Genomic DNA, 12,429 nt, shown 5'->3' on the forward strand with positions numbered 1-12,429 from the left:
CGTCAGGTCGCAGTTACTATCAAAACCTCCACAAACTGTGAGTCCGTCAGTCCGTCAGTCTGTCTGTCACACGTCACACTTTTGCCCTGCTCATATCTCCGCAACCGTTGCCCCGATCCATGCCAGATTTTGCACACACACTCCTTGCCTGCCAAACTACAACCTCCAAGGACCCCCGGAGCTCCAGGGACCCCCAGGTCCCTGGGGGACCCCCAGATGTAAAAAATGACCAAATGTGCAAAAATGACCAAATGACCACCCCAACGGGGCTGCTCACGGGGAATTCCCGGGGACCACCGACTCCTGGTGCTCCAGAACGGATGCAAAAGTGGTGGCGCCCCCAGTGGAGGACCCCCTGCCACTGCAGCGTACATAAAATGCCGTAACTCGGGCTCGGAGCGACCGGGAGAGCCGGGGCCGGTACCTATTCGTCCGCCTGGGCGCCGCGCAGACCCCACCCCTCATTTCTCACATGGCCCTCTTCTAGCGCCACCATGTGGCGGATTCTTGCAAAACACATTTTTGGACACTGCTCCTACAATTTTTGCCCTAAAATCACTCAAATCGGTACACAGTATGTCTAAACTCATGTCATCAACATGGATCTGTCCCATATAGCGCCACCTTCAGGCCGATTTTTTAAAACACATTTTTGGACACTGCTCCTACAATTTTTGCCCTAAAATCACGCAAATCGCTACACAGTATGTCTACACTCATGTCATCAACATGGATCTGTCCCATATAGCGCCACCTTCAGGCTGATTTTTTCAAACACATTTTTGGACACTGCTCCTACAGATTTTGCCCTAAAATCACACAAATCGGTACACACTATGTCTACACTCAGCGCCACCATCAGGCCGATTTTTTTCAAACACATTTTTGGACACTGCTCCTACACATTTTGCCCTAAAATCACGCTGCGACCTGACGGTCGCTTATCTTCCGATTAGGGAGTCTTACTGGTGTATTAACAGCTTCTCTACCAGACCCTCCTGTGAACACACAAAGTCAGAGATCACCACCATATGTATTAACAGAGCTCTTCTCTACCAGACCCTCCTGAGGACACACACAGAGTCAGAGATCACCACCATATGTATTAACAGAGCTCTTCTCTACCAGACCCTCCTGTGAACACGCACAGTCAGAGATCACCACCATATGTATTAACAGCTTCTCTACCAGACCCTCCTGTGAACACACAGAGTCAGAGATCACCACCATAATGTATTAACAGAGCTCTTCTCTACCAGACCCTCCTGAGGACACACAGAGTCAGAGATCACCACCATATGTATTAACAGAGCTCTACTGCCTACAAAGCTAAAGAGAGAAAAAGGTTTTTTCTTTTTTCTTTTACATTTTTATCCCACGATTTTGGAACACGCCCCTATCACCCACAGCGTCCCCCGGTGGGAATCAAACCCAGAAAAAAGGTTTTCCAGTGCATGCATACCCTCAGAAGAGACCAACTCTGGTTACATACAGTATAATAACCAGCATGCACAGACTGAGTGTGTGTGCAAAGTTTGCCATAGATACTGTAGGGGCAACGGTGCCAGAGATAAGAGTAGGGAGAGTAATCATTATAGCATGAGAGCCTTGAATATTCAGAGACTTTGGGGAGGATAATGTGCAATCCATACCAGAAGCAGAAGTACCAGTAAGACTCACTAATCGGGAGATAAGCAACCGTCAGGTCGCAGCGTGATTTTAGGGCAAAATTCGTAGGAGCAGTGTCCAAAAATGTGTGTATGTAAAAAATCGGCCTGAAGGTGGCGCTATATGGGACAGATCCATGTTGATGAGATGAGTGTAGACGTACTGTGTACTGATTTGTGTGATTCTAGGGCAAAAGCTGTAGGAGCAGTGTCCAAAAATGTGTGTATGTAAAAAATCGGCCTGATGGTGGCGCTATATGGGACAGATCCATGTTGATGAGATGAGTGTAGAGAAAGTGTGTACCGATTTGCGTGATTTTAGGGCAAAATTTGTTGGAGCTGCGTCCAAAAATGTGTTTTGCAAGAATCGGCCTCATGGTGGCGCTAGAAGAAGGCCATGTGAGTTGTGGTTTGGCAGGCAAGGAGTGTGTGTGCAAAATTTGGCATGGATCGGGGCAACGGTGGCGGAGATATGAGCAGGGCAAAAGTGTGACGTGTGACAGACAGACTGGCGGACTGACAGACGGACGGACTGACGGACAGCTGGTCAAGGTTTTGATAGGAGGACCAGGTTTAGGGAACCAGCAGGTATGAAGTAAAAGGTGTCTGTAAATGCAGTCAGTCCTACCTTCTCCTGGAACACCACACCGCTCTCCAGGCCAGGCATGATGTTCTGCAGCAGACGACAGGCTGCCGTGTTGAGCTCCAGCTCTCTGCTGGTCATGATGTAGCTGTTCAACAACTGGAGCACACAGAATACAGCTGTTCAACAACTGGAGCACACAGAATACTATTCTGTTCAACAACTGGAGCACACAGAATACAGCTGTTCAACAACTGGAGCACACAGAATACAGCTGTTCAACAACTGGAGCACACAGAATACAGCTGTTCAACAACTGGAGCACACAGAGCACAGCTGTTCAACAACTGGAGCACACATAATACAGCTGTTCAACAACTGGAGCACACAGAGAGCACCGCTCAATAATACAGCTGTTCAACAACTGGAGCACACAGAATACAGCTGTTCAACAACTGGAGCACACAGAGAGCACCGCTCAATAATACAGCTGTTCAACAACTGGAGCACACAGAATACAGCTGTTCAACAACTGGAGCACACAGAGAACAGCTGAATGGTGGAACCATGTGCTGTTGGGGGTTTCCCTTCTTTGCCTCCCCTCCCTACATTTAAATAGGATGCTCTGACTTTTGACACCCTATTGCCTAGTAGAGATGCTCCGATTGCAATTTTTGGGGCCGATACCGATCACCGATCAACTGGAATCAGTATCTGCCGATACCGATATTCCCGATCACAGCGTCAAATCCATAAATTATTCTATTTATTGTGTTACTGTAGCAGCATTTATATATTTAATGATTCTTCTTACAAAACAATGACATTGGATATTAAGTAAAACTCAACTTGTAGGAGTTGAAGCTAAGGTTACATTCAGTCCCACAGATAAATAGCTGATCTAGCTTGTAGATCGGCAAAGCCGATACCGCTCAAAGCCGATAGAGGCATTATCGGCCGATCGCGATCACTCACCGATCAATCGGCACATCTCTATTGCCTAGGAGGCACATGTTGATTAATTGGAAATCACCCGTTTCAAGATGAGAGATATCCTGTATTTTCTTAGACTGGAGAAAATTAGACTATCCTTGAGTGGCTTTGCCAGAGATTTCTATCCTTTCTATTGATAATTATGTACAAACAATACATTTTCCTGTCATTCCTGACTGAAGAATTGAATGAATGATGTGTGGTGCAGAGTATTGTTACTGAGGGTCTGCAAAAACAACAAAAAGGGCACAAACTCACTGCATTGGTGAAGTCATCGTTCTTGAAGAGCATCTTCAGAATTTGCCCCAGCATGCAATCTGGGTCCGCTCTACCTAAAAAATAAAAACACACCGCAAAACCGTCAGCAGGTCACCACCGATCATACACTGACATTCACTAGCCTGGAAACGAGACAAATCCACAGCTGCCAGAGTGAAATCTAGGCTAGAAATGTAGCCCTACTTTATAGTCCCACTAATACTTTACTCTGCAGTATATCAGCTATACATTTAAATTAGAACCGAGTCTGGAATGCTTCTTGTGAATTCAATCAAGGAACATAAGAGCGTGGAAGTGGCTGCCTCAACACGCAGTCTTATAAAAGTCTAACCAGAAAATAAAAGCTTTCTGTAGAGGATATTTACCAGGATGTCGGTCATCGAAGGGGTCAGGGTCTGCTCTGTGGTACTGCTCCGTCTCTCTCTCGATCAGCTCAGATGTTCTGACACATGATTGGAGCAACATATTTATGTTACATATCAGACACCTCTCAAGGGCTTTCATAGAACATCTTGATACTTTGGTCATGCGGGCAATTTACAATGTTGACATTTTGTACTGCAGACCTAAATCACATTGTTCTATGGTCTTATGTGAGGAGATGATACATAATGTGTGTCAAATGATCATAAGCGTTATTGTGTTTGACATCAGATATTTTCGCAATTTGCGGAGACTCTAAAAATACACAGAATACACTATACTGTATATCATGTCCTCACATCTGAGCTGAACAATAGAATTCAGCCAGGTTCACAATCAGCAAAGTTTCCCTTCAAATGTAAGAACCATCAGTGAAAATGTAGGTCTACACCAGGGGTTTTCAAAGTGGGTGACGGGGCACCTTGAGGTGCCGCGACGGCAGTCCAGGGGTGCCGCGAGATAATTTGATAGTATTTGGAATTCATTTGGACACTTGAAAAAAACATATTTAGTATCATTTTAAACTTGAAGTACAAAGTTATTTTCAGTCAGTTCTAACCAAAATGGCTATTATCTCAACATTTTCCTCGCAACATAATCACTAAAATATTGTCACTGTTGGGCAGAAACCTCGTATCTCCAAGTTTCAAATGTGTACGTATTTTGGTAAAGCAAAGCCCTGCTTCATCATACAAGACTGTTGCATAAAACTAGTGAAAACGGACTATCTACAAGCACACAACGCCTTGCATCGTTGTTTTCACTAGTTTAGTACATTTTATAGATGATAAATACAAAACGAACGTTTTGGACATACAAGGTTTCCACCCGACAACGACGATATGCTATAAATATAAGGTGCTGGGAGTGAAAATTGTAATGTAGGGGTGCATCGGATTAAAATAATATCTATGGGGTGCCTTGAGACAAAAAGGTTTGGGAACCCCTGGTCTACACGTATACAACCAGGGTTGAGAACTACTGCTCTATACAATCTCTCTTACGTAACAAGCACATCTGAAATCACATTTCGACCCACTTGGTAAGGATGGAGACGAGCTCCTCTGTTGTGGCCTCCTGCTTCTGTACCCATTGTTCCAGTAGGATGGTCAGCTCCGCCTTGGCGTCGACGGGAACGCTGGTTTTCTCACCACCCGCTGATGGCACGGTGTCTGCGGGGGAAGCCATCGTTCCCTGGGAGGTTGCAGAACGGGGGTTTGGTTTGACATGCAGAGGAAAGAACACAAAAGCAAAGTAGATGAGTGAATTGGACATGAGTGAACAGAAGACCAGAGATGAGGAAAGGAAAGGGGGAGATGATAAACAAGGAGAGACATGGCATTTTGCCATGAAATGTGGACCACATTTTTCTCTACTCTTTTTAACACATCTCTCACTCTTGAACACTTTGGTTCTACGGCTGAACAACATGGACATGGACTTCATATATCGATATTTATGCCAAATATCAAGATAGTGATATGATATACAATATCACAATGAATTCACATTTGTTATTTGCTATTTTAAAAAGGAAAATAACAGGGAAGCTTCTTCTTCTTAAAAAGCAGATTATAATTCAATTACACTCATATTTTGAATTCTGCTGGCCCTGACCAGAAGTCAAATGTTACTTTCCTACAACGTGAACTCGTGAAGAACTTCAGATAATCAGATGTGATCATCATCATTTCATAATCATCAAAATTCGCTATTTTGACTGACATCATGTGTGACAATTTCTTTTAAGTCCTTTTTAAGTCATGCACACTCCATCTCTGATGCAGCAGCCACCACTCTCTCTGAAAGGTATTTTTGTAGTCTGGCTCAGTGTCCTGTAGGGGTGGGCAATATAATCGATATGGCAATACATCGCGATAGTTTATTTGCCAATACTGTATCGATACTTCAGGCAGTAGTATCGCGATACTTTGAGGAAAATAAAATATGTTCCCATGCATAGGAATCAATGGTAGAAGTTCGGTCCTGACACTCAGCTGCCTCTAGATGTTGCTGTACTATAGTAGCTACTTCCCCTTCAGTGAGTGAGGTCTCTTGATAAAACGGCTGCGAACGACGTAAACAACAACATTAGAGCAGCGCCTTTGGCTTTTAAAGCTGATATATCGCAATAGTATCGTATCGCAAAGATTCGCAATATATCGTGATATGTATTGCATCGCGAGATTCTTGCCAACAGTGGATAATGAAGGGTACATAGCCGATCAACACTCTTCCCTGTATTTCCAACACTCTTCCCTGTATTTCTTTGTATTTGTTTAAGAAACGTAGGAAAGTCCCAAGCTCCAGGGCTGAAATATTTTCCTTGGCCGAACTACAAAAGGGTTGTTTTTCTGAGAAAGAAAGAGCATGCTACAGTTGTGTAACCCCCTCATATGTCATCAAAAGTAACATACTGAAGTTACAAATATCATGTGATCGATAATTTCAGTCTCTCTCCCTTTCACAGTTTTTCTTAGAGCTTGTGAGAGTCTTCGACTTAAAAGGACAACTTTGTTTTTTTACAACATGGGTTCATATTTTAGATTGTATTTAGAGAAAATAAAAGATGAGGGTTAAAATGTCTTAATTTAGCGTTTTTAATGATGTTAATTTCATTGGTTGGGGGCATGCGTACAAGTGGCTAAATATGTCTTTTTAGACACAATAAGCCCATTCTCAAGATGCGACACAATCTTTCATGGGCAGATGTGACTTATGGGGGCTAGTGGTAGTGTTACTGTAATAGTATCAAAGAAATCGGCAGCTTATTGTGTCTAAAAATACATATTTGTACACATGCCCTCATGGCCTCATCCTACCAAAATTAAAATCGCTAAAATGGCTATGACGAAAGAAAGCAATAAATTAAAACATTTTAACACTCATCTTTTCTATTCTTTTACAACAATCTAAAATATGAACCCTTGTTGTAAAAACCAAAGTTTTCCTTGTCCTTTAAGACTCTCACAAGCTCACACACTCAACTTCAGATGACAGCTGTTGTCCTGGACTGCTCTTGATGGTGCTAGACGCCCCCCCCCCCCCCCTCGCCAAAAAAAGAATTAAAATAAATAAAAAATTAAATAAAAAATAAGTACTTTACAAAAATAATGAAGCACATAAACAAACATGGGAGCACACAAGAGAGGCTTTTTCTTTTGCCACATTGCAGTCGACCCGTTCACTAAAACAGTATGAAATGTAATCTGTGATTGACATGTACAATAGGCTACTGGTCATATGTGATGCTACTGTGTTGTCGTCATGTGCAAATTGTCAATTGTGATAAATAGTAAATAGATCAAAATAAATGCATGCATAAATAAGATGATACTTAATAGCTTGCAAAGCCTATCTTGTGTTTATTTGTTTGTGTGCTTGTGCTTTGTATGTAATGGAAATACAATTTATATTCCCTTTGAGGCTATTGATCTATCGATTATTGAGTTATCGATTATTGATATAGATTATATATTTAATATTCATCTTACTTCTGTTATATTAATATATGACTGTATGCTGATGTTATGAATGTAATATGTAAGCAAGGGAAGTAAATGAGTATGATAATATGTCTTATGAGTTTAGGCCTCAGTGTACTGTCTACACATAGTTATGCAGCAGCAGGCTCATACAGTAAGGTCAAGTACACTAGCTACAGTATTCCCCTGTAGGCAAGCGGCAGACCCAGACAGCAAGACGACAAGTTAAGGTGTTATGAACGCAAGGAGAATGTTTCTTATATCAGGCGTCAGTATTCTGGCTAGGGCAGTGACTACGGCCTCGGCTTATAGCAGTGGGCCTTACATTCTCAGTCGATAAGAATCCAACACATGTTCATGCAGTAGTTGGTCAGGGTAGTGTCGCCACTCTCAGACGCTGAGCAGCACATTTCATAGTCAGGCAGAAGTGACCTTACATACTCAAGTGTTTAGAGAATACATCTTTTGGTCAGAGAAGGAATGTCAGTCCTCAGAATTATCTTAACAATGTGTATGTATCCTTGCAGAATCTGTATTTAAGGTGCCTCAACATCCAGATCGGTGTCAGACTCCCGTTGCCTTCCGAGACAACTGGACCCTGTCCACCTATCCTTCTTTCATCTCTTTTTCCTTTCTCCTCTCTTCTTTCTATTCTTTACTCTCATTTTCTCATTATTGTATTACATAGGGATTATTGTCATATTATTATTATTATTATTGTCATCTGTTGTATTGAATAAATTTGTTATAGACATATCAGTGTCTAACTCTTCATTCTCTCACTGAGAAAATGTTCAATTTCCACAACATTGTATTTTCAATCTGTTCTTTTTGGGAAGCGATTTAGTAATGTATTCAATTTTGAATTTCCATTAAGTTTGTTCAAGTTTTTGCATGAATCCTTTTCACAAGTTAATTTATAATACATATGGTTTAATGAAACACAATGATCATAATAATAGAAGCCTTGTGATGATGTAGTTCAGTGATGTCATTACGTGCTCATCCTGCATCAAAAACTCATTCAAGTCGCCCAGGGACTCATTCATGTCATGGTCCTGGGGTCCCAGGGATGCGCCTCCATTGGAGTCCATGTTAAAATAATTTACTTCTTCTACTTAAGTTGCTATATTAGTTTAGATAGTTTAATTTGTTTTTTAATGTATTGTGTAAGATAAACACTGTAAAGATTTGTTATCAGTTAAACCTGGAACAGCTAAAAACTATTTTCACTAGTGGTTCTCAAAGTGGGGTCCTGGGTCCTTGAGGGAGTTCCAGGGGGTCCCCAGATAAATGATAGTTAGGAACCAAATAGAACTTTATGGGTCTGTAACTCGGTGAACAAATGGAACCAAATGGACCTGTTCCATTTGTACTCTAGTATTTTAACATTTAATATAAATTGGGGTCCCAGTCAAATAAATATAATTAAATGGGTGTCTGTAGCCTAGTGTATTTAGAAATCCTAGTTCTAAGTTCAAACATTAGCCAAATTGTAAAATAAATATAAGAAATAGGCAAACATTTTGAAAATAGCTGATCTACAAGCTCACAGCGCTCGAAAAACATTGTATTGAGGACTCATAAAACTTTTCTGGGACCCATTTGAATGACCACCTGTGGGTCCCGGGACCCATTACATTGAAAACCTAGTAACATCACTGTAGTTCGTGTTACTGTACATCTCACTTTCAAAATATACTTTTTTCATTAGTTATCACTAATGAACCTTGGCCACAATATTATAGGTTAATTATAGTCTCATTGATAAATCGATATGGGACCATGATAAACAGTTATTGTTGGACCCCTACAACTTCCAACAGGTGGCCATGACAGCTAACGTTCATCAGCTGCACAGACAGTACAATGTGTGCTCTGTGAGCTAAGCTACTCAGAGCCAACAAGCCTGGTTACACCGAAATGGGTTACCTATTGAAACTTGGGATTCCACAGGTCACTGCCGTGAAAAGATTTGGGCTGTTATTTTTTATTTTAAGGCCGTTTATTTAAAACTTAAATTGAAAAAGAAAAAAAGAATTGTTCCTTAACTGAACTAAATAAAAACTATAACAAAAAATTAAAAACGATAACTGAAATTGTATTGTGTGTTTACACAAGTGGGTCCGCATCAGTGTGCCGACGGGCCGGTATTCCGACACTAAAACAAACCCTAACTCTACCCCTAACCCTAAACTTAACCTCAGTAACCGTACCTCAGTAACTAACCTGCCGACGCTAGTCGGAACAGCGGCCCGTCGGGATAGTGAGCGGACCCCTACACAAGTAACACGCCAATGGTGAGTGGCGACCGTCAAGTTAGAGCTTCTAAATACGGCACAAACTTGACGTTGTGTCTTTGTCCAACCACCATGGCGTTTGAGGCGATGCATAGCGGTAACATGATCCGCCTCTCGCTACCACAGCGGTAACGTCCCCAAACAGAAGCAGCTGTTGATTAGCGTGAGGCTGCGTGACTGACTGACAGACATCGGCTCGGCGTTCTCATACTAATTGCTCCCTGATGGTCGCAAAGACAAACTAAAACAAACTGAAATTGTAGACAAAATTGCCCTTAGTTTTAGTTTTTCTCGTTACCAACAGTAACTGAATGTATATACTTTTTAATTGCATCTTTTGTTTAGTTTTTAATACACAATAGGCCTACCTACTGACCTTTTTGAAATCGTGCACCTGACAACCAAAAGCATGAAAAAATTAAAAAACAAATAAAACTAAAACAAATAAAAACTAAACTAAAACTAAGAAAAACTAGCAAGCCCGCTCTAAAACCTGTAAAGCCCGTTCGTAAAACTACGGTAATTGAATTAGGGGGAAAAAAATCTAAACTAACTAAAACTAAACTATAATGAAAATGTCAAAACAATAACCTTGGACTATGTCATGGAATTATATATCAATTAAATCAGCATTATAATCTGTTGCCCACAGCCCATACATGAAGTGGTTCCTGTGTAAATACTAGGATCTCCTTTTAGTTGACCTTGTACCAGTGTTTTGTGCTGTTATGAAACTGTACGTTTTCAATCAATCAATCAATCAATCAATCAATCAATCAATCGTCAAAGAAAAGGGGAAAAACAGCGCCCTCTCTGTTTTGTTCCTTTTCATAGCATCAGAATCTGTTTTTAAGAGATTATTACCTTATGGTTACTGCAACAGATTAGAAAGCAGATTAATTGTTGTGTGTTGAGTTTCATTGACATGCAGAGATGCATTATTTTCTTCATACAAAGTGTAGGCTATATATAAACAGAACGACAGTGCCGGTTCTTGGACTCAGCCTCAGGTGGCCCTATGCAAGATTATTTTAGGTGGCGCGCATCCGTCAATGGGGGGGCCACCTAAAATAATCTGCAACACCAGATCTAACATTTCTTTTTGGAGGCATATTGACTTGCTCATGAATCAGGCAGCCAGGCTTGACTGAAGTTGGGGATTATGGGGCAGGAGGGAGGAGGAGGAAACTAGTGTTAAAATAATAACACTAGTTTTTGGATAGGGGATACATAGCCCCTCTCAGGACCCCAAAATCACCTCTTTTTGTATTTTGACGTCGGTGATTATGGAGTCCCTTGCTCCTTAGTTCACTCTCTCTGATACGCAACGCTACCACTGTCTGGTCTCGGACGAATACAGCGTAGCTCAGATGTTGTTGAGATTCTTTAAAGATACCCAGAACTGCACTAGGAGAGCGCGGAAACGTGTGCGAAGCGCCGCAAATCGGCGATGCCGTTAAGTATCATTAATTTATCTGTGAAAATTTAGTAGCTTTTTTCCAAACTGTATCTCGCTTCCATGTCACGCCTCCCCGCGGTGTGAATGGCTACGTTCCTGCCTCTGATCTATCTGAGACAGGCTGACACTACCAGCTAGCCAAAAGACGCCGTGGGGAGGCGGGACATGTGACGTAATAAGGAAGCGAGAGACAGTTTGGAAAAAGCAACTACATTTTCACAGATAAATTAATGATACTTAACGGCATCGCCGATTTGCGGCGCTTCGCACACGTTTCCGCGCTCTCCTAGTGCAGTTCTGGGTATCTTTAAAGAATCTCAACAACATCTGAGCGACCCTGTATTCGTCCGAGACCAGACAGTGGTAGCGTTGCGTGTCAGAGAGAGTGAACTAAGGAGCAAGGGACTCCATAATCACTGACATCAAAATACAAAAAGAGGTGATTTTGGGGTCCTGAGAGGGGCTAGGGGATACATGGCATAATGTAACAAAAAATCTTCTTCCTGTGATGTGGCCCCCTTATTGGTTGTGGCCCTAAACGACTGCTTATATTGCTTATGCCAAGAACCGGCCCTGCAGAACGAAAAAGCAGAACAACACGTCATGGTGAGTGGTGACAGATTATGATAGGTCACCGGTTTCCGTGTAACAGCTGACAGAGATAAGCAGCAGCTAATAGCCGGCTAACGTCAGTTGTTAGCTCGACAGTCACGTCCGTCTGACATGACTTTACTCTCTCTGTTCACATGAACCGTGTTCAACTTTACAGAACAGTCCTCTACATTACATATTCACAGAATATAGTTTATAAACATTATGAAGAGTTGAGCATGGCCATGTTATTATGACAGACAGACAGCATGTTGTCCTCATGTGAAAACAAACGTGTCTTACCGTTCAGCAGCGTTCTGTCTGTTCTGTCTGCGTGGACTCTGTGTTCACGCTGTGGTTTGTCTCCTCTCCGCTGCAGTAGACAGTCAGACCAGACATGCACAGCGCGGACAGAAAGCGTCCAAACTGAAGCACAAAGTTTCTCTCAGTCTGTTTTCAAAACTTCTTCAGCACGGCGGCCGTCGCACGGAGCGTTACGTCACTCACTGACGGTCCGCTCTCGATGACGTGCATTTGGTTGGCGTTATTATGGGACTTGTAGTCCGATGTAGTGACTGTAGTCTCTCTCTCCATCTCTCTCTCTCTCTCTCTCTCTCTCTCTCACACACACACACACACACACACACAC

General features: G+C 42.0%; 1 protein-coding gene across 1 annotated transcript in view; it reads right to left on the bottom strand.

Annotated features, from left to right (window-relative positions):
• Positions 1 to 12,199, bottom strand: part of LOC308287621 (DDB1- and CUL4-associated factor 1-like) — a 61,553-nt gene extending 49,354 nt beyond the window's left edge. The window contains exons 1-5 of the mRNA XM_080728848.1: positions 12,084 to 12,199; positions 4,985 to 5,139; positions 3,888 to 3,964; positions 3,502 to 3,575; positions 2,296 to 2,409 (exon numbers count right to left, since the gene is read on the bottom strand). Coding sequence (XP_080584974.1) covers positions 2,296 to 2,409; positions 3,502 to 3,575; positions 3,888 to 3,964; positions 4,985 to 5,133 — 414 coding nt within the window. The 5' untranslated portion in view covers positions 5,134 to 5,139; positions 12,084 to 12,199. The remainder of the gene's footprint in view (positions 1 to 2,295; positions 2,410 to 3,501; positions 3,576 to 3,887; positions 3,965 to 4,984; positions 5,140 to 12,083) is intronic.
• Positions 12,200 to 12,429: the final 230 nt, after the last annotated feature.

The sequence above is a fragment of the Nannobrachium achirus genome (genome assembly GCF_963921795.1).
Source record: "Nannobrachium achirus genome assembly, chromosome: 6".
Classification (NCBI taxonomy): Eukaryota; Metazoa; Chordata; class Actinopteri; order Myctophiformes; family Myctophidae; genus Nannobrachium; species Nannobrachium achirus.